General features: G+C 36.8%; 1 protein-coding gene across 1 annotated transcript in view; it reads left to right on the plus strand.

Moving 5' to 3' along the window:
* Positions 1-1,008: 1,008 nt before the first annotated feature.
* The window catches only part of nphs1 (NPHS1 adhesion molecule, nephrin), a 124,403-nt gene continuing 102,611 nt past the window's right edge, over positions 1,009-22,800 (plus strand). The window contains exons 1-4 of the mRNA XM_060888687.1: positions 1,009-1,097; positions 5,390-5,482; positions 16,325-16,519; positions 21,856-21,978. Of these exons, the coding sequence (XP_060744670.1) occupies positions 5,416-5,482; positions 16,325-16,519; positions 21,856-21,978 (385 nt within the window). The 5' untranslated portion in view covers positions 1,009-1,097; positions 5,390-5,415. The remainder of the gene's footprint in view (positions 1,098-5,389; positions 5,483-16,324; positions 16,520-21,855; positions 21,979-22,800) is intronic.

Genomic DNA, 22,800 nt, shown 5'->3' on the forward strand with positions numbered 1-22,800 from the left:
TTTCCAAAACTATGGGCATTAATATGAAGTTGACAAACCTTTCTTTTCACCCTCCTTTGCTGCTATTGCAGCCTCCTCTTCTGGGAAGTATTTCCACTAGATTATTTGGTGTGACTGTGGCGATTTGTGCTCATTCATCTACTGTATAAGAGCATTAGTGACATTTGGCAATGACGTTGGACAAGAAGGCCTGGAGTGCAGTCGGTGCTCCAGTTCATCCCAGTATGGTTGATGGTGCTCGGTATGGTTGAATGTAGGACATTCAAGTTGCTTATAGACCATGCTTTGTGCCAGCAGACAATATCATGCTGGAACAGATTTGGGCTAGACCCATTAGTTTCACCAAGAAGAAATCATAATGCTACAACATACAAAATACTACATTCAAGACAATTGTGTACTTACAAATTTTTGGCAACAGTTTGGGAAAAGAACACGTACTGTACAGGTATGATGTCCAGGTGCTCAAATACTTTTGGCAATATAGTGTATCTAAGTGCATCACCAAATGGTTTGTATATCTTTTGCAGTGCGCTTTATTTTGAAACTAAAGTATTTAGTATTCAACTGAAATTCTGAGGTCTTGGATTGCGCTGTTGGGGCCTTCAGCAAAGGCATTAACCTGCAACTGTTCAGATATTTGCTTTCCTCTTTGGATTCTGCCTACATCTAAGAACAAAAGCATATGCCAAATGAATAAAATATAATCTGTAAACCCCACAAAAAAACTGGTAATCCAAACAGTCAAGAAAAAAGTTAACCGATCACAGCAATATACAAAAAGAAGGAAATCACACAATACTGCCAACAGTGGCTTTAAAAAGACATTTCATTAAAAGCAAGGGAGGGCAATGACCTGTGAAGAGCTGCTGCATCGTATTCCAGTGGTTTCTTGATCTTTTCCTTAACGTCAGCACTCTTTTTGTAATTTCTTTTCCTCCCCACATTCGCATCCCTCCCTCAATTTCTGCCTCCCCCATGTCATTTTGGAGCTGTCTGGGAGATTCGAAGTGTCTTCACCATCAGATCCAGAGAGTTCTCTGAGTACACACATTGCACCAAGCAATGAGTAACGAGTCGCACCACGTCGAATAAAGGTAAGCTTCACTCCTCACTTCTATGCAAATCTACTCACTTTGCTTCACTTCCTTTCTTTCTTCTCTGGGAGAAGCGTTTCTCTCTGTCGTCTCTCAGAAGGCTCAGTCAGATTGAGGTGACGTGAAGCTGAAAGAAGGCCTCTATCATCGACCGCTTTGTTGTTCCCTTTTCTTTCTGTCAGTTCTGAGTTGACTCATGCGACAGGTGTGTGTTTTGGAGGAGGGAGGGGGGGCTGGTTTGGGAAAGTTGACGACTTAAAGGTGAATTTTGTTGATTTGTCAACATGGAAAAGTGCAACAGAAAGCACAGTAAGTTTGCTTGATTTAAGCCAAGGAGAGTTCTTCCGTGTTGTACTACAGATACTGTAAATTTTATGTCTTTCTCAGTAGAATTCAAAAGGCTAAGAATAACTGTTATTTCATCATTTATGAAAATTATTATTGTACTGTATTGTACTGATATAAAAAGTGTGTTTGGAAACACTTTATGAAGCACAAGGTTTCCTTCATTGAGCCTTTCGCAAGCATTTTTTGAATCTTTCTAAAGAATTATATATTGTATTATATAAAGGAGAAATGTTTGACATTTTTTCTTGAAGTTATGCATATTCACATTGATCATGCAGAAGTGTACTTATCTTTACAGTGCGTTTACTGTATCTCATTTAAAATAGCTAATTTATAGAATATTTGTAGAGTAATTGCGGGAATGATATCATGGTGAAAATGCGAATGGTTCGGAAGGAAGAATTCCTTTTCCTCGTTTTAATATACTTGCTAATAAATAATATTTCGAAAGAATTTATTTTCCATTCAACTGCCAAACAGGAAAATCTAAAATTAGAAAAACTAACAAGAGCAAAACGAACAAAAAACTAATTTGTAAACATAACAAATTCAAAAGCACAACATCAAAACCAAAAAATATATTTATAAAAAAATAACTAATATCAAAATCAGCAAAAATCTAAAAAAAATGCAACAATAAAGCTAAAAAAATTCAACTTCAAAAACAACAGCAAATCTACAAACATAAGAGCAAAATAATAATAAAATTAACAACATAACATCAAAACAAATAAAATTACATAAAAACAATCAATATAATAAAAGCACATTCAAAACAAAGAGCAGCGAATCTAAAAACACAACAACATCAAGCAGAAATCCTTAAATTGCAAACACATTAACACACTATTTTGCATATTCTGTACAAAAGATATGATCTGTCCAAGAGTGAGTGAAGCAGCTTGTACATTGTTTTTGTGTATGCCATCAAGGTTACATTGTGTTTTGAAGCTTATTTGGTATAATGTATGAACCCCTTTGTTCTTACTGTGTCCTAAAATGCCAAAAGCTTTTCACATATTTATTACGGATCTGGTTCTGTAAAATAAATAAATAAATTAATAAAAATATCAGTAAATATTATCAGTATACTCGCAATAATGTTAGAGCAATTCCTGGTTCCCAAACAGGAATTCTTAAATTCCACAACACTTCATTTCGTCCAGCTCACTCAGAAAAACTGAAATACCATGTACCATATATAATCAAAGCCAAACAGGGATTTGGAGCTTGTATTGGGATGTGTGTTCCAATCTGCATAGCTCAGGAGTGGCTCTGAGTGAAGCCTTCATTTCCTGGACATCGCTTGATTTCATGGGCCTTTCACATCAAATAGGCCAAGGCCAGAGAGCGCTGAGCCGTTGAAGTGAGTTATGAAAGAAGCCATTAAAATTCACCTAACAGGGTCACGGTCAGCGTCCTCTCCCCTCGACCGACCTAAAAGTTGCATCGGCGAATCAAATTTCAAATCAAACTTTCCCCTTTCTGAAATGTTCAGAGAGAGCAAGAGAGAGAGAGAGAGAGAGAGAGAGAGAGAGAGAGAGAGAGACGCAAGGTCAGAAACGATTATGGAAGGGAAACGTGTGGAGCGTAGGCAGTGCGGTTGTCGCAGCATGTGCTGCCATCTTCGATAGCGTGCGGAAAGCATATTGACACAGCAGGCCTGGATCTAAACAGATTAGAGCGCTGCAGAGCTTTATCTGCCAGGACTGATGGATATTCTCATAGCCACAGACGTATTTCAATTCTGAGGGTATGAAGAGAAAACTTGCATATAAAAGCCGACTGCCGGTGTCTCGGACCAGATTCAAAGTCATCCATCAGGAGATGTATAATTTCAGTACTAATACGGGTGCTTGTTGTTTCGGGGTCTGTGTTTAGTGGTCCATGGATGTTGGTTTGTATCTGCATGTTATGGCGACCAATAAGTCAATGAAATAAAATACCAAGCGAAAACGTAACAGCAAATGAAAAAATGCAACAGCAAATGAACATAATAGCTATAAGGCAAAGCCACAAACACAACTAAACTGAAAACACAAAATCAAAGCTTAAAACATAACATTAAATTTGAAAACGCAACAGCATAAGTAAAAACAAACAAACAAAGAATATTAAAAAACACAATGGCGAACAAACAAAGACACAAACAAAAAGTCAATAAAATCACAACCACAAACAAACAAAACTATAAACAAATTCAATATCACATCAATTTAAAAACAACAGCAAAACAAATGAATAAACAAAAAATAAAACAAAAATATTACTAAAAAAACCCACAAGAAATTTAAACTCTTCTGTTTCTCTTTTTGCTGTTGTGTATTAGATTGTGATTTTGGTTTGCTGTTGTATTTTTAGATTTTCTCTTGTGTTTTTATTTTGATTTTTTTGTTTTAGATGGTATTTTTGGTACTGTTGTTTCTTTTTGGTTTTGCTGTTGTGGTTTTTGTTGTACTGTCATTTTTACGATTTGATGGTGTTTTTTGGTATTACTGTTATATTGGGTTTGTTTTGTTATATATTTTATTTGCTTTTTCAGTTTTTGCTGCTTTGTTGTTGGTTTTTGAGTGGTTGTGTTGTCTGATTTGCTGTTGTGTTTGTGTTTTTCCACTGAACTGCTGGCTTTTTTATCACCTTATTGGTTTGTTAATGTTATTTGCACTGGCCCACCATAATCCTGGTGCCTGCTGCTTCTTTGAGGTTAAATCGCAGCTCAGTGTTTCTGCCCTTTCGTGCCTGTCCACAAGACTCTTCCAGCACAGTTAAGCAGACGACTCTGACAAGACACTTGGATGCAATAAGACACAAAAGAGCAAAAAACAAACAAAAAAAAGCTAATTTATCTCACCATTTTGTTGCATTTAAACTGTCTGTGGTTTGTTGTTTGTTTCTTTCTTTATTTATGTGTGCATGTGTGTGTGTATGGGTGTGTGTGTCCTGCTGCTCAAGGAGGTCAGACATTGCACAAGCTGTGTCTCATTACATGCGGTGTGATGTCTCTGAGTCTTTCACACTCACTGTCGGATCTCTCACAAACTAATACACATAACACACACACACACACACACACACACATTTTTTGAAAAGGAAGGTTGAGCATGAGCAGATGAGCTCTTCTCCTTAAAGTTCTCCTTAAAAATTCCAGCAGATTACAAACAAGCTCAAATTAATTTTCTGGAGTAGCACTTTGTGGTCGACGGCATTCGAGGTTTGACTCTGTGTCACGGCACTGAAAGCTGCTGTTTAGGTTTGTTTCACAAATCACACGCTAGGTGATTAGCCAGTAAACGTGATGGAGAGATAGAACTGGAGAGAGATTTTAGAAAACAGAGGCTTCATGGAATGAGTTGCATGAATGGGAGATAAATTTGAAGCTCTCCATCGCTCTGCAGCTGTGAAGGATGAAATTATAATAATTCCAAAAAAAAAAAAAAAAAAAAAGAAAGTGCCTGGCACTGTTTATTGGCATTGGGAGTATCTGACAGTGAGCTAATTCTCATCAAAGCCTGATGAAGTGCGACTAATAGACAGTGGGAAATGCCTCAAAGAGCCAAAGCGTTCTACTCCTTTTGTTTACTTAGACGGCAGAATGTTTGGGTTTTAATTAAGTAAATCACTATTATTTGTTCCATGGTGCTTGGTAATGTGAAGCCATTGACCTGAAATCCATGCGTTATTAGCTCGGGTTGAAATGAAGCTGTAGGAGACGAGACTGAAGGAGTACAAAGAAGCTCGTAATGGTCATGAGGCCCGAGAGAGTGACTGACACACACTGGTAGACACGCTTCATGGAAAAACACTCGATTTAATTACCTGAACTTATTCCGAAAAGCTCTTTGACATCGTTAAAGGTGAAAGCTAAGGGTTAGGATACATATATGTCGAGAAGCTTGCTAGAACCTTCATAAGCCTTTATACGTTTGCATGTGTGTGTTTTACAGAATAGCAAGACTTGGGATTGGATGAGATGGCTGTGATGTCATCAGCTCATCAGCTCACCAGCATTATTCTTCTGCTGCTTTTTGAGTTACAAGGTATAGACACACACACACACACAGATTATTTTTATTAATGTTTTAGACCTTGCTAAGAATTCTTTTCAGCCTAGGATGAGATTGAGTGTGTACCGAATAATATAACAACACAACACACAGGACAAGTAGACTGAGTAACGCAACAAAACTCATGAAATTTGGCTCGATGCCAGACAGCAGAAGATGCTGTGAACAAAGAAACAGGCTGATTTTCATCATTTAATGCACGATTTACTGTCAACCAAACTTACCCTGTTATTAAATATCTTTGACACCTCCACTGTCATGAAATGACTCATACAAGATGTAAGTAATAGAAGGAAATTACACTGTCTCTTATAAAAACAGCATTTTCTCCTCCTCCGCATCAAACGTCCAGAACTTCCCTGAGTGTCATCATGATAGTTCAGATAGTTCAGCAAAGCACAAACACTGTATGACTTCCATTAGTTCGTCTATGTCAACACGGCAGCTGCCTGCTTATTAAACATGTGATGACAGCTGAGTTCGTGTGACATGTGAGGTGATTAAAAATAAAGAAATCCTAATGATGTTGATAACCTTTTCCAAACATCGATATACACAATTACTGCACAAGCAATCTCATTTGACATCTTTGTGTAGTAAGTGCTTAATAATGATGTTTTAGATGTTCTAGCTTGCAATAACAAAGGCTGCACTGTATTCCTCACTCCTTTAGAGAGATCTTTTAAATGTTTCACTAGAATTCCTTTTGGAAAGCTAGATAGGGATGTAGAACCTATAATCAAAGGGTGTCCTTATAACGAGAAACACTCTTTAGGGGTCCAGAATGAAGCTTTCCCCCCCAAAAGTACTGTCTATTTAAAGCTACTTTCACACGTCTAGCAATTCTCCAGTCACTCTACTATGATGTTTCTATTACTAGTTGTTGCTGCACCAGGTTGCTCCAGTTTTCCATAACTTTTCTCAACATTGTTGAGTTGGTGATTTGGACACACAAACTTCTACATTTGCAGCATTTGGCAAACACCCTTATACAGAGGGACATACAATATTAATCTCAGTCTACACATCTGAGCAACGAGAGCCTTGCTCAGGGGCCCAGCAGTGGCAGCTTGGTGGACCTGGGGTTTGAGCTCAGAACCTTGTGATCCGTAATCCAACACCTTAGGCACTGAGCTACCACATTCCCACTTCTAGTGTCCCTTGGGTCACTGGAAGTCACCAGCTCTCACTGGAAACAGATGATCTCTGATCACATTGTAGGTTCGAGTCGCGCTATGCGTAAACATATAACACATGACTATGAGTCTATACAGAGATGAACACTTAACACATAAATCAGAATGATTAACTAACAACAGGAAATTGTTCCGTAAGTGTTCATTACTTGATTAGAAGAAAAAGCTTTTCATTTGTCACATTTAAAGTACAGTGCAGTGAAATTCTTTCCTTCACTTTTCTTTATATATTTTTATTTATATCCCTATCCCTGCTTGTTAGGAAGCCAGGGGTCAGAAAACGGGGTCTGTCATGATACAGCACACAACAGTGACAGATTGCAGGTGTTGGGACTTTCTGATCAGTTACTAAAAAGTTTGAACCCCATCATTTTTTTTTTAATACAGATCTTAGGCTACAAATTTGATATATTTTTTATTTAGATACATAGATTTGAGTCAAATAAGATTTATAAATAAAAAAGTGTGTCTTCTGAGATCATGTACGGAGATCTGATAATATATTATCTTTGATAATGGGATATTCTATGGATTAGTACCCAGAAAAAAAAAAATAAATATATATATATATATATATATATATATATATATATATATATATATATATATATATATATATATAAAAAAAATATATATATATATATATATATATATATATATATATATATATATATATATATATATATGCTCTTTTTTAACTACATTCTTTCTTTTTTTTTTACATTTAACTTCATCTTGTTTTTTTTTTTATTTCATTTCTCAATTTTTTATAACTCTAGATGACATGAGAATCTGTTCATTTGTTTAGAATATTTGATAACTAAAAAAATAAATGAATTATTATTTCCTACAGGCAACAAACTGAAATCTCCTGCATTTGTAAACTCTAATAAACCAGCAGAGCTACATTATTGTAGCTATGATCATCTGAGTGTGTTTTGAGTCACATGACAAATGCACACTTTCCTAAATCACAAACAAAATAACCAAAAAGGGTATATTAGAAATTATGGAAATTATTAAGGATATTGAACACACAGTGATACGTTTCTTTCTTTTTTTCACAGTGATATGTTTATTTGGGAAGTCTGTGATACTAATGATGCATTCACAACCCAACTAAAATGCACCATGACCCTATAAATCAACAAATTTCTCTCAATTGTGAATACACTCAGAGATCTACTCTAATATTGAGGCTTAAAAGGTGTATTTTTTGATATTTATGCATTTTCAAAATGGATATTGCACAATTAAAAGGTCCAATTTTGGAAAAAGGAAATTAATTGTAAGCAAAACTAATAATAAATTATGTCATATTTATGAGCGATAAACAGTTCCAAGAAGAACTAGTGCAAGTATACAGTACATGGAAATTATCTTTTTCTTATCATGTTCTTAGGTTGGAGGGTTCTTCACTCCTTACCGTCTCTGAAAGGGTGTGTTTACCTGGTGCTTAAAAGGGACACCTTCAGAAGGATAAGCTAAAAAATTCATTCATTTGTGTATTTATCCATTCATTTATTAATTTATTTTTCCAAAAACATGGTTAATGTTTCATTGTGTGAGTGCCATAAAAGGTCAACTCTGAAGGCCAGTGCAAGGCTTTCTGAGAGATAACACAAGCTATATTTTGTCTTATTTTCAGAAAGAGATTAAAAGCAAGGCTGGTGATGGAACTGTATAAAGCTCTTATAACATAAAGGATTATAGTAAATGGATAAAATATACAAAACAACATTCTTTTTTTTAATCAAAATATATTTATGTGTAAAATAGTAAAAACACATGAAAATCCATAACTAGAGGCTTTACATTTTTCCATTACACTGACGTCAAAACATACGCATCCTAATGTTACACTAATGTTAATGTCTGGTGAATTCTGACTTGTGAAGAGGTTTGACCAAAACAGAGTGGATACATCACAGCGTGACTCATTCAGAAAAGAAAAGTTAGAGGAAGCTCTGATAATAACAGTGCTTTCACCGTTCTGTTTACAAGTGTAAAAGAATATTAAATGAACATTAAAAAGAAGATGCCTGGTTTGGGGTGTCATGAGAGGGTCTATTTTAACATTAAAATAAATATTTGTAAAATTATTTCATAATTTCTTCACGGTTCCTCTGAAATAATTACTGTGTTAATGTCAATGTATACTGAAGTGCTCTGTGTAGAATATTAAATGTATTTAGATTGTAAATGCATAGCATCTCAGAAAGGGAGCACGGTGGCTTAGTGGTTAGCACGTTCGCCTCACACCTCCAGGGTTGGGGGTTCGATTTCCACCTCCGCCTTGTGTGTGTGGAGTTTGCATGTTCTCCCCGTGCCTCGGGGGTTTCCTCAGGTACTCCGGTTTCCTCCCCAGATCCAAAAACATGCATGGTAGGTTGATTGGCATCTCTGGAAAATTGTCCGTAGTGTGTGATTGCGTGAGTGAATGAGAGTGTGTGTGCCCTGCGATGGGTTGGCACTCTGTCCAAGGCATCCTGCCTTGATGCCTGATGACGCACAGGCTCCCTGTGACCCGAGGTAGTTTGGATAAGCGGTAGAAAATGAGTGAGAGAAATGAGAAATTAAACAAATAAAAAAATAGAATTAATTAATTCTTATTAACAACAACAACAACAACAACAACAACAACAACAACAATAATAATAATAATAATAATAATAATAATAATAATAATAAATAAACAAACAAACAAACAAACAAACAAATAAATAAATAAATAAATAAATAAATAAATAAATAAAACTAATCTAAAAATGCAGATCTTCATGCAGATACTTTAAAATTTCCAAGATCTTAAAAGAATTACAGGCCTCCACAGTTACAGGATTAGCATTACTTTGTCATGTTGTTACTGACCAGAAATTTCTGAGGTGTCAGAGAAATCAAAACTATTGAACATTCTCTTACTGAATATGGTAACAGTTTCAGAAAACACCACATTCCTCTGTCTTTTATTTCCTTACTATTTCCTGACTGTTTGCAAAGTTATACCAGCTTACATACCAAGCTTTCCATAATAAGTCCTAAAGGTTGGAGTGAGGAGCAGGTTGTATGCTTGTACCTTCCTTTATGACCTCTATAATGAAATCCAAACGTGTCACCCTCGCTTCTTCAAACTTGCACTGATTTCACGAGATCAGTTTTGTCTTAATTGTAAGTCACTTCAGATAAAAGCAGCTGCCGGATGAATAAAAATCTAAAAATGGGTCATTGCTCACTCAGATGAGTCAGAGAGCGTTCAGCAGGTAGCAACACGCTCCAATATAGCAGGCTTCTTGAAAATTAGTTTCTATAAGTACTGCCTGAGGGCTTCGGTTAATGCGCAGAGCACTTGTGTTTGCAAACAGCATTATGCATATAAGACTTCTGCAGTTTAATGCTTCTGAAAACATTAACTGCAAACCCACTCAGATCAGACTACTTTTACATACATGCCCTTTTTCTCAGATGAACTGCACAATATCAACACACAGGGAGTTACAATATAACACTCTACAACAAAAAAGGTCCAAAAGTCTGATTTAAGAACCAAGAACTGGTTGATTTCAAGACATTAATATTCCAGAGAGTTCACAGTTGACACCATTGACAGAATTTGCATCTCAACAGCGTAACTCGTCTGTTAATTGGAAAGACGTTCCAACAACGACTTTCTCTATACACGATGTATTTGCTTCTTTCTGGTGACCTTATTAAATCTCCATACTTCGTGCTCATTTATCTCAGCTTACCTTCTGCACCATGTCAGCTTTTCTGGGTTTCTGTGAAAGCCTAAAGGACGATAAATCACCCTAGTAACTGAATCAATATCAAGTGTTAGTCATGAACAGATGATGACAATGACCTCTGCGCCACAGGTATGGATGTGTTACTATTTGAAGGAAATACGTGGCGATGAGGAGATACAAATGATGTGTGAACAGGATATTCGGATGCACCTCGAGTTTGTGGTTTCAGTTACAAATGCATTCTTAACGAGATAAGATGTCTAATCTGATTTTTTCCCCATTTAGGGACGTAATTACATGAATTTTGTTCACTGGGAGTGAAGCTATGGCAAAACCAGTATGTCTTTTAAAAATGAGGTAAAATATTAAAAATGTATAATATTCATATAATTGTAATACACCAATAATTATATATATATATATATATATATATATATGATTATTGTTATTATTCTTGGTCACACTTGAGTCTGTGTGAGAATCACAATCTAGTTTAATTAAGCAATAACAGACATTTTAATTAATTAATTACTATTAATATGCTTTACCATGAACTTCACTATAAATAAATGATTAGTGATGTTAAGTAAGTAATAAAAAATTATGTGGCATGTTTGTGCCTCCAGGGTTGAGGGTTCGTTCTCTCTGCCCTGTGTGTGGAGTTTACATGCTCTCTGGTTTCCTTCTCCAGTCCAAACACATGTGTTGTAGGCTGATTGGTGTTTCTAAATTGTCTGTAGTGTGAGACTGTGCTCTGTGGTGAGTTAGTACCTCATCCATGGTGTGTCTCAGCATGTGCCCCACATCCCCATGGTAGACTCCAGGCCTGTGACCCTGCGTAGACACGGAAAATAGATTGTTGGCTGACTGTATTAATTAAAGGTTAATAAAATAATGATAGATAGATAGATAGATAGATAGATAGATAGATAGATAGATAGATAGATAGATAGATGTGATCGGTGATCATTTCTGAGTCATGAAACATGGTAGTATATTTAGGCTACTATTGTAACTACAGAAACAACAACATATACTACAACAGAAACATTGTGATTAAGGAATTGTTCATGTTAGATAAGTTTAATTTTACTCAGTCATGTACAGTATAATTTCTTGTTTTGAGCAAAAATATTCAAGATATTCAAGATAAAATGCAGTATGGGCTCTTAGGTTAACATGTATACTTTATACTGTAGGTACTGTAGCTGATATTTCTATCAATTTTAAATATCAAAAATATATCAAACGTAGGTTAACTGGATAAAACACAAATGATGAAAAAACAAAATGGGAATGAATAAAAAAAAGTAGTTTTTAACTTCCTGACTTCACATCCTGACAGCGTGTTTAGCTTGAGCCAGGAATGCTGCAGAGCGAACCCATAACTCCTGCCGTGGCTGTTTCTCCTGAGGTGTGAGATCTTTGTGTCCAGGCTCTAGGTTGCTGCCATTCACCTTCCCCTGCGTGGTTTTACCTCACAATTGTACTGCTGGAGAGTCTCCATAATGCACCTGCCACCTACTTGAGCACAGTCGCACACAGTGTTTTGAAGGCCATGAGAGAACACATAGCGTGGTGCCTTTGTACCGTTACGCTCCACCAAACAACATAATTACATTTGTCGGGTGTGAACTTTGGTACCTGCACAGAAAGTACTATGATAGCTCTTATGCACATAAATACCATTTTTGTCTCATTTATTTGAATGGCACGAGTAACCTTTAGAACTGACAAAGAACAAAAATAGCTTTTTGTATTCGGCTCTTGTAGCTTTGCATGTTGGCTCAGCTGGATGGTCCAGAGCCAACACTGTTCTTTACTAGAGCAGAGATTGAAAGATAGACTGTAGAAATAGATTATCATTTTAATTTCCTGCAGATTGATTGTCAATTCTCTCCAACAATCTCGCTGATGAGAGAGCCCAGCTGCATTGCTAATACATGCAGCTCTATTTTTATACAGAGAAAATGGTGAACAAGCGATGTAAACGAACGCCAGCTTTACAGGACGTTCAGCGTATCTAGGCTATGCAAATCGGTCGGGCGATCAATCTCGAGTTGCTTGAAGAAGAACAGAGAGCGCTTGATATGACATAGAAATGACTATTTTAAACTGACTGTGATGCACATTTCCAAATAGCATGCTAATGACACTAATAAGCATGTTAAACCCACCTAGCATTAACTAATGCATGATAATCTGGTATTGTACAGTAGAGCTGCTCTTGTGAGAAGGCTCTTAAATACACGCATTACAGTGTCCTGCTTGACTGTCTGTTGGAAAATGTTTTGATAGACCTGTGTGTTTGGGTTATAACATGTTTGTTGTTGTGCTGTTTTGTCTGGTTTGCTAATGTCAGTTGATCAGCAGTTAGCAACAGGGGATACAACTCGAGTTAATGCTGTGCAAAATGAAACCATTTTATGACAGCGTGTCAGACTGTAATGCTGTTTGAACAGCAAAGTCTATTTTAATTAAACCACTCCATGTTCTAATACACAGTTTCATGCTGCAAGCTTCAGACAGACCACATCACAGTAACGTCAACAACGCAGATTAATGATACGAGGGAGCGAGTGTGCATCCTGGCACTTTTGACAACTTGGGAAAATGGATAGCTGAGCAAAGACATTAATTAGAGAGATAACACTTTTAGCATCTGCATTTGGCCATGTTTGACTTGAAATGCTCAGAATGTGAAGCGTTTAAGGAAAACAAGCATCTTCATTTAGAAGACAAGAGCTCATTTAAGGCTCATGATCAGACCAAATTCTCAGTTTTCAGAATTCTAAATGAAGATAATCACTAACCTTTGCTGTCTTTAAGCAGCCACAAAAAGGTGATTATTACGATTACATGCAATGCATATTTAGACCTCGTAGCCACAGGGTAATGAGATGTCGTACATTGTATTAGGGATAACACTCTCCATTCTGAACCCACAGTCATGCGGTGCCCAACTCAGATTGGAAGTTAGATTCCACCAAACAACTTAATCTCATGCCATTATCTTTCTCAAATAAGATGTCAAAGCAGCGCGTCGGGAATCAGGAATCAGAGCCTGGCAAGGATTTGACACATCTTTCCTCTCATATTTCTTCTTCTCAGGCAGCCAAGGGGAGAAAGCATCGTGATGCGAACGTTTAAACTCGCCACGCTGATTATCTCACGGCCGTGTTTACGTATTCATTTATGTAAACATTATGCTAATGTGTTTTCCGCCTTGTCGCCCGAGTCCGATCTCGCCCTTCCAGTCTGACGTGAGGTGACTGATGCAGCCTTGATGTGCCGGTGCCCAGGCCACGGAGCGTAGCTGATCGCTGTCTGAACCGCTGTTTACTGGTTTAAGAACTAGAAAGTCTTAATACAGAAAGCTCTGAGGAGATGCTTTCAACATAACTTTATGGATTGATTTGGCCTGATGAGTAAACTACAATCACATCACAATGGCATTGAATATTCCCGTGTAAAAAAGTTTAATTGGATGAAATGAGTCTTAAGAACACTGCTAAAGTCACACTTTGAACTATATATGCAAATAAAGCTCACAGCTAACAGAGCTGTCTCCTTCAGCTAATGAATAATTATGGGCCCAAACAGAGAAAATGCTTTTATTTAGCCTATTTTTTTAATGGCCAGAAGCAAAAGAATTGCAAAGATATACCAGATTTATGCTCCAGGAAATTCCTCTGTGATTATATGAATCATATTATTTTAATGAGTTATTATTGGTGTTGTAGGCACCAAATGTGGCATGAAATACGAATAAAGGTGTCATGATGGCACAGTGGGTGGCATTCCAAAACCTCACAGCTCCACAGTTTCCTGTTTTATTTTCAGCTCGAATTGCTGACTTAGTGGTGTCTCACTTGTTCTCCTGCATGGGTTTCCACCAGGTTCTCTGGTTTCCTCCTATTTCATAAAACATATACAAGTGATTTTTTTGGTTTGTGAATTTGGTCAGATCCATAAATGTCTATGATCCTATCAGTATCGCTTATTATAATGTTTAAGGCCCTGGGCTACTGACCAGAAGGTTGGATGATCAAGTCCCAGAACTGCCAAGCTGAGACTGTTGGGCCCTTTAGCAAGGCTTAAGGTATCATGCCTTACTCTGTGGTCCGACAAAATGTCCTAAAAAGCTAGGATATGCAAAATTAAAATTTCATTGTGCTGTAATGTAGATGTGATAAATAAAGACTTATTCCTCTTCCTTACATCAGTGTGAAGAATTATTTATATACAGCATTTTCGAAACCACTTATTTCTCTGATCTTAATAATGCTATCTTTTTTTTTTTTGATCATCCAAAAAAATGATTAGAAAAAAGAATAAACAAAACTTTATTGCTATGCTAAATTTGACCAAACATCAATGATTAGATCTGCATTTAAAATTTTGGGCTAATTAGATAATGCTAGTTCTTCCGTGTTATTTTATTTTTCTGCTTTAATCAAGTCAATTTTAGCATCAATTTTGAGATTTAACAGTCAATGTGAAAAAATCGGAATTTTGGTTATTTTGGCAACTAGCAATATCAGACCACAAACATTTCATTATTTATTAGCATGCTAACTACAGTAGCACAGATCACATGGAATTTCCCAGCTGTGCTTTTTTGCACATGATGTGACCTCGTTCCCATGCTTTCGGAAACTGCTTGGAGTTATTTTCATACTCATTGTACTTTCTTTGAGGATTTAATGAAACATTGCTTAGAGCACACACAAGAAGATACATGAAGCACTATATCTAAGCAAAGCTGCAAGATATTGTGCAGTTTTAAAAACCATGATTTATAGCAATAAGACATACTATATGTAGCACAAGAGGGCCTAGAGATGCTTTCAAAAAGAATGAAATATATGTACCTTGATTGAATACTTTAGCTGTAACCATCAGCAAAGCTGGATTAACATTATTAGCCAATATTAATAGTTTTCTTTGACACATGTCATAATCCTTGTCTGAGGCTGTATTTACTGTATACCCAGTCAGCCTTTGTCTGAGCTATAGCCTATAGCCTATAGGTTTAAATCATGTTCTTGACATATATGTCGGATATGAGCTACAGTCTGCACAGTTGTGAAATATCAGACAGATCAGTGACGAACAGCCGAGGCTTAGATGAATTAGGTGTCGCCAACACTCTGCCGTCATTCTTCTCTGTGGATCTTTGCTCTGTGTTACACTGAGTGAAAAGGAAAACAGCGAGAAGAGAAAGCTACCTTCCTTCCCTGGCCTTTCCTCCCTGCCGAGGAGACATTTAATTCACCGTAATTACTTTATTGACTCATTTGCAAGGTGGAATTGCTTCCAATCTGCTATCAATAAAACATACACTAGGATGAGGGATAGTAATGCCATAAGTGGATCCTCACCCTCCTTAGAGAAAAGCAATGGGCTTTTTCTTTTTTTTTTCTACAGACAAATCTGAATTTCCTCCTGCTCGAAGTTCCCGTAACTACACATGACCATGATTAATATGAGTAGTTTAATGGTACTAAAGTGTATTAGGGTGTCTAAGGAGTCAGTGAATTTATGTATTTTGTATTTTGGGAATGTTTTTCTGTGGTAATTTGCACACCATTTCCTGGTCGACTCATAAAGCCAAGTGGCAGCATGTTTTAGATTAGAACTTAATTATTGAGATAACATGTACATGACACTGCAGCTGCTGTAATTATAGGATCTAATGTAGCATCTTGCAGCCAAGTCAAACCAAAACGTCCAGAGATGTCTGAAAACTCATTATAAGACAACTTTCATTGGATGGAAGGAATGAATTTTATAGTTCTTTTTACACTCTTATCTCTCTTCTCTCTCTCTCTCTCTCTCTCTCTCTCTCTCTCTCTCTCTCTTGCCCTGTGCAGGCGTGTGTGGGCAGCAGGCATTCAGGACCGAACCGAGGAACGTGACCGTGAGGGCTGGAGCCACGGCTCTGCTGAAGTGTGAAGTGCTGAGGGCCTCGGGGACCGTGCAGTGGGTGAAGGATGGCCTGCTTTTGGGGCCACACAGGTCTCTGCCCGGCCACCCACGCTACACCATGACTGGTGATGAGAACAGAGGTGAGAAGCAGGGAGAGATGGAGAAAAGAAACTGTGGCGATTGCTGAACATATGCAAAGGGATAAATGGTTGTTTTATGCTAAAATTCTGTTCCTGCATAGTACATTCTTATATGAAAAAAATATGCCATTAAAAATTTAACTATTTGGCTATGATGAAGACTATGATGAGTATTGTTTATTGTAGTGTAATTCATCCCACTAGCCAGTGTAAGCTCGCAGTGGATGAGTCCCAGGCTCAACATGCTTAAAGCTTTATTAATCAAGTTACTTGTAATCATTTCTATTTTTTACAATTGCATTCAAATTAAGTAGTACATGAATTTGTATCAAACGATATAGGTTCAAAACAAACATGTGCATTGTTCTTTTTAACATAGTGCTACTTGATTTAGTTCTCGATTTAGATTGGTCAAACGTTAAATATGTTCGATAATTCACTGGCACAGGAGGGGAAATCATGTTTAATCAATCTTATGATCGATATGAAGTTTACTGTAAGGAGATGTTTACGTAGCATTTTTGGAAGGAGTCTCCAGTTTTAGTAATTTTGTAACACTCAGAGGTAAAGCTCTGTTACATCTGTTACTTTCTCAGTAACATGACAAGCTGCATTCATTTATAATAAACAGTATAAAGATATATAATTGTGGAAATAATTATATTTAGCTTGACGCGTTATAATTCGAGTCAAAAGAAATTTCCTTTCCGAAAATAGAGCTTGTTTCTCTTTCCTCTGCACAGTATGTAGATAGTTGTTGATTAAAGTGATTAAAGTAAGGTTCACTTACTGGCCTCAAACATCACTCTTTCTTCAGATTTTCAACTATTTAATTTATTTTCTTTTACTTTTCATGTATTATTGATTCTTTCTTTCTTATTTTCACGGATACACACTGTGCACACACTCACTGGCCACTACGAACCTCGCTTCCCAAGGCGTTCCAAAAGTGAATGTGGTGGTCATTGTGCTACCTTGAATTCAGGGTCATGTTAGTGGATCTAATAGTCCACAGTTTGTGGCTCTGTAGATCTTATAATAACATAATCTGTTCATTTTTACATGGTATGCTATAGCGTATAAAGTAGCCATTATAGCACTGATAGACTGTGGCTATAAAAGGTCACCGGTAATGCTCAAGTATGCTTCCATTAGCTACAGGAACGGTTAAAAGTCAGGCTGTAACCATAGTTTCATGTCGTTTACACCACAGTGTATGGCTCTGGAGAAAACAAGATTTGTCAGATTAGGCAACAATTTTCCAATCAGCAGTCGTTTTGAGTGGCTCTAGTAGCCACATTTTGATATTTCTTTGCTGACATGAGTGACCTGTGTGATCCTCTACTTCATTTAGATATGTTCTTCTGCACAACACCATTGTAACTTTTATTTTTCACCATTGTATCTTTCATTAACAAGCCATAAAAACCCACAGAACTGCCACTCACTGGATGTTTCTTTCTGTTTTTGTTCCAGTTTCAATAAACTCTAGAGACTTCTTTGAGTCCCAGGAGCAATTTCAGCTTTTTTTAATCCAGTCTGGTGCCAACAATGATTTCATGGTCAAAGCCACTTAGATCACAATTCTTGCTATTTCCTACTGCAAATGCTTGTTCTGAAATAAAAAAAAAACACTCCTTACTTCTTTGACAATGGCTGCATACGTCTGCATACCATTCAGTGTACTAAGTTCCTGCCTCTTGAGCGATTATAATCGAGTTAGATTCCAAATGCATAAATGCCACTTGCTTGATTTGTTTATTTTTAATCAATAAATGTATTTATTGAACGCACCATTCTGTATTATCCCTAGAAAATGCTGTATGTGAAAATCCAAGAAAATCCCAGGAGAGCAGTTTCCAAACAACACTACAGAAACAAAATTTCAGATTTAGTAAATAAACAGTAGGAATAAATTTAGTAACAACACAGTAAAACCGTATATACCTTCCTAGCCCAATGTTCCCTTTTTAATTCATTGTGATACATTATCTTTATCACTGTAATATTAGCTCAGAAAATCTCAATGTATGGAGCTCAATCCTGTGTAGCTCAGAATGTATAGATGTCTAAATCTTATCATATGACATCTCAGTATAACAAGCATTGCACTGACATATAATAAAGCTAGAGAAATGCAAAAGCCCTTAGAGGATAAGCTAATATTAGTCTCACATTTAACTCTACTTATACAAAGATGATGTAAATATTACGTGATTATTTCAAAATAAATGAATACACAGTCAATTACCCAATGACCCAAGTATTCCTTAAGTCAGAAAAAAAATGGTCTCTTTGCCATTATTTGAGTCAGTCACTTACAGGATTGTATATAATCCATTAACTAATCTGCCATCTGGACTCCAGCTCTATTTTAAATAAGTAATATAATAAAAAATACGATGAAAAGCATCCATAACCCTTCTCAATTTTAAGAAGAAAAGCCTCTATAAAACTTAATGCAATTAAGCATCAGTCTAGCCACATTCTCTAAGTACATTACTTTTAGTAAAACTGCTTATTCCATCCGTCCATCCGTTTTTTGTAGCGCCTAAGTAGGGTCACCGGGAGCCTGGAGCCTATCCCAGGGGACTTGTGGCAAAAAGCAGGCACAGCCCAGAAGGGGTGGCAGTCTATCGTGGGACAAAATCTCACCCACTACACACAACACACAATTTAGAGAAGCCAGTCAGCCTACAGAAAAAAGCCAGTCAGCCTACAGAAAAAAGCGTCAGCCTACATCAAACCCCTAACCATAGAGGTGTGAGGCAAACATGTTAACCTCTATGTCTCTTAATACAACTAACGCTACTAATTATACTCATTAATTTAATTACACTTTAAAGGCAGAAGTGGCACTTCACTATCACATATATATCATACGTATAATGTGTTGAGGGGTGCGAGTTTGAAAGGTTGTGAGTTTGATCCCAGGTCCACCAAGCTGCCACTGTTGGGCCCCTGAGCAAGGCCCTTAACCCTCAGTTGTGCAATTGTATAAAAATGAGATAATGTAACTTGCTCTGGATAAGGGCATCATCTGCTAAATGATGTAAATGTGAATGTATTGTGTATCCCTGTGTAGAACACTCTATAAAGTTCATCCCTTTTACAACACTATATGTAGTTCATCCTTATTTAGAACACTATATGTAGTTCATCCCTATTTACAACACTACAGTATATGCAGTTCATCGCTATTTACAACACTATATGCAGTTCGTCCCTATTTACAACACTATATGTAGTTCATCCCTATTTAAAACACTATATGTAGTTCATCCCTATTTAAAACACTATATGTAGTTCATCCCTATGAAAAAACACTACATATACTGTAGTTTATCAAGAACACTATATATAGTGCAATCTGTAGCGCATCCATATGCAGATGCATGCATTTGCACATTTACTTTATGTAGAACACTGTAGAGTGTGCTTATATGCAGAACTCATACATTAATCTAAATACTTTATTTAGAACTTTATATATTGTGCTTGTATGTATAAAGCTATACAGTAGTATAAATCTATTGCATGTAGATGTACACATCTGTTGCATGCATGTATCGCACATTGACGAACGTTTGAACACGAGCGTTTTTATGAAATTTCCTTTGAAAATTGACTTTGCTAGGTGATAATAGATATTTCAGTAACACATTCAAGTACGTCTGCTGGAGTCATTTATAAGAACATTGAGATCCACAGGTTTTGTGTTTTTTTTTTTTTTTTTTTTTTTTACAAATAGCTCTGTAAAGCGCTAACATAAAAAGCAGGTTCTAATTTACACACTCGGGATCTGGTTTTGAGAAATGAACAGCTCTTTTTGGAGCTTGAGCGGCTACACAAAAACTGCCGCTGAATCATTGCTATCCTTGGCGACCATTAGGGTTAAATAAGGGGAAATTAAGTTTGTCGCTTGGAGAATTATAGCATTCAATAGTCATGGTGCATGTAGCAGGTGTGGCAGGCAGCATCTATAAAAGCCATCAGCAATTAAACCCAAGGCTAAATAAGGGCCATGGAATAAGGACCATAGAGAACAAAGTGACTATGTTATTCTACTTTTTAAATAGTTCTTACTGTTTTTTATTTGAAAATGAAGAAATGAAATGCAAAAAAAAAAAAAAAAAAGCATTAAGATGAGATTGCTCCATGTTAAAGTATAAAAATAACGTATTATAATACACTTAAATGATTTTAATAATTTCACATAGCTATAGTGGTCTTCAACTTTGACAGACAGGGAACCACACACACACCGATAAGAGAGTATGAACACGTGAAATGCTTCTTGTCAGCCTTGCATGCTGGATGTCAGAAGCGTAATTACTGCTCTCACATAAACACAAGCACACACTCCCCATCATCCTCGACACAAACATCATCGCAGCATTTACTAAGTGCAACTCCAACAGAGTGGAAAATAATTAATAATTTTAAAGTGGCTTCTTCTCCTTCTATGATAGCATTGATCCGAAAATTGCTACTGGTTGGTGTTAATTATCTTGCCAGCTTGGTTGTCACCTCCTTTTTCCCAGCTACAGTGGGTTGTCATACTAAGATACTATTTTCTGCATGCTAGTTTTCTTCTGAAGGGAAAGACAGAGGGAAAAGAAATGTTCAAGGCTCAAACAACATGACTAGAGTTTGCAGAGGAACCATTAATCGTCACAGAGCCGGAGTGAACTAACCCCTTGGCGGCACAATATTCATCTTGTAAATAATATATGGATCTCACAGAGAAAAAAAAATGGGACAACATCAAATAGAATAAAATCTTCCCTTAGTGAGAATAATTGTTCATATTAAACGAACATCATACAAATTCAGTAATGCATATTAGGAGATGCTATTTGACAAACACTCTAGAAGGACTCCTAGTCTAAAAGTCTAAAAATCATGAGGTGTGCGGTTACGTATCGGATGCACGATAATACACAGCTTGTCATGTACATGAGAAAGTATGGAGTGTTACAAAGCCCTGACACTAGAGACTCCTTCCATAAACATTAAAGAAGCACCACCACATGATTTTTCATCTCTGTTGAATAACAACGCATTCATTTAAGATCTTTCTATTATTAAATTCTGCCATATAAAAGTCCCTGAGAAAATTGTTACTATAGAAACACTTTCTGAGCAAGAATTTAACATTCAAGGTTCTGTGGTATTTATTAATAAGCAGCTTGTTACTAAGCTTTAATCTTAAATGTAAATTGACTATTTCATGACATTCACACCATGTATTTTGTGAAAGAAGACAAAAACTTACCCTGTATCTCTCTCTCTCTCTCTCTCTCTCTCTCTCTCTCTCTCTCTCTCTCCTACAGGACAATACCATCTCCAGATTGAAGACGTGTGCCTGGAAGACGATTCCCCCTATGAATGCCAGGTGGGCCGCTCCGAAACCAGTCATCCCATCATCTCGCACACTGTGTGGATCAATGTGCAAAGTAAGCAGAACCTGTGCTTTCTCTGTAAGGATGGGGGGGATGTGCTTGAGAAGCAACGGTCATCCTTAGCAATGACAGATAGCTCATCCAGGACCACTAATGGCTCTGCACATATCGAAAAGGTGACACACAGCACCAGACCTAGGCCTATCACTTTCCTTCACAGCTACATTTGGTATCCTAATGAGGCATGGGGTGCATGTGTATGCAGGAAGTCTCAGCAATGGGACTGTGTGTGTGTGTGTTTTGGGACAAAAGAAAATGCTGATTAAGAAACCGTAGATTTCACACTTGGGTATTGTCAATATAATGAAATTAGCAATATTTAGATTATATTGTGTCAGTCAATATTTTTTATATTTTTTTATGTTTTTTTTTTTTTTTTTTGTCAGTCCAGTGATCAGTTTTTAACTGTCAGCATGGAAGTTTGAAGGTTGCACACACTTCCATCCTGAGCTGGTATTTCGTAGATCATTTGTCTATGAAGGATGCCATAATATTTTCAACATTGCAGATCATCCAGGCTCAGAATAGAACAGAATCTGTATTGGCAAGTTTATTGCTGCACAGAAACCTTTTTCTGTTTTATATATCCCCAAGTGCTTTCTCAGACATAAACAGAAGTACAAGGTCAGAGCGCAGGAGAGGTTACGGGTTAGAAGAAAAGTCCAATGGCATTTCATTTGAGTTGAGTTTAAACCTCTTTCATTGACATTTGCCTCAACTTTATTATGCACAATGCTGTCAAATAACTTGATAAGTGGCACCAGTGGAATTTAGCCTCTACCTAAGACTTGCAGCAACACAAGTCTTTTACTTTGT

Source organism: Tachysurus vachellii, chromosome 15 (genome assembly GCF_030014155.1).
Source record: "Tachysurus vachellii isolate PV-2020 chromosome 15, HZAU_Pvac_v1, whole genome shotgun sequence".
Taxonomy (NCBI): domain Eukaryota; kingdom Metazoa; phylum Chordata; class Actinopteri; order Siluriformes; family Bagridae; genus Tachysurus; species Tachysurus vachellii.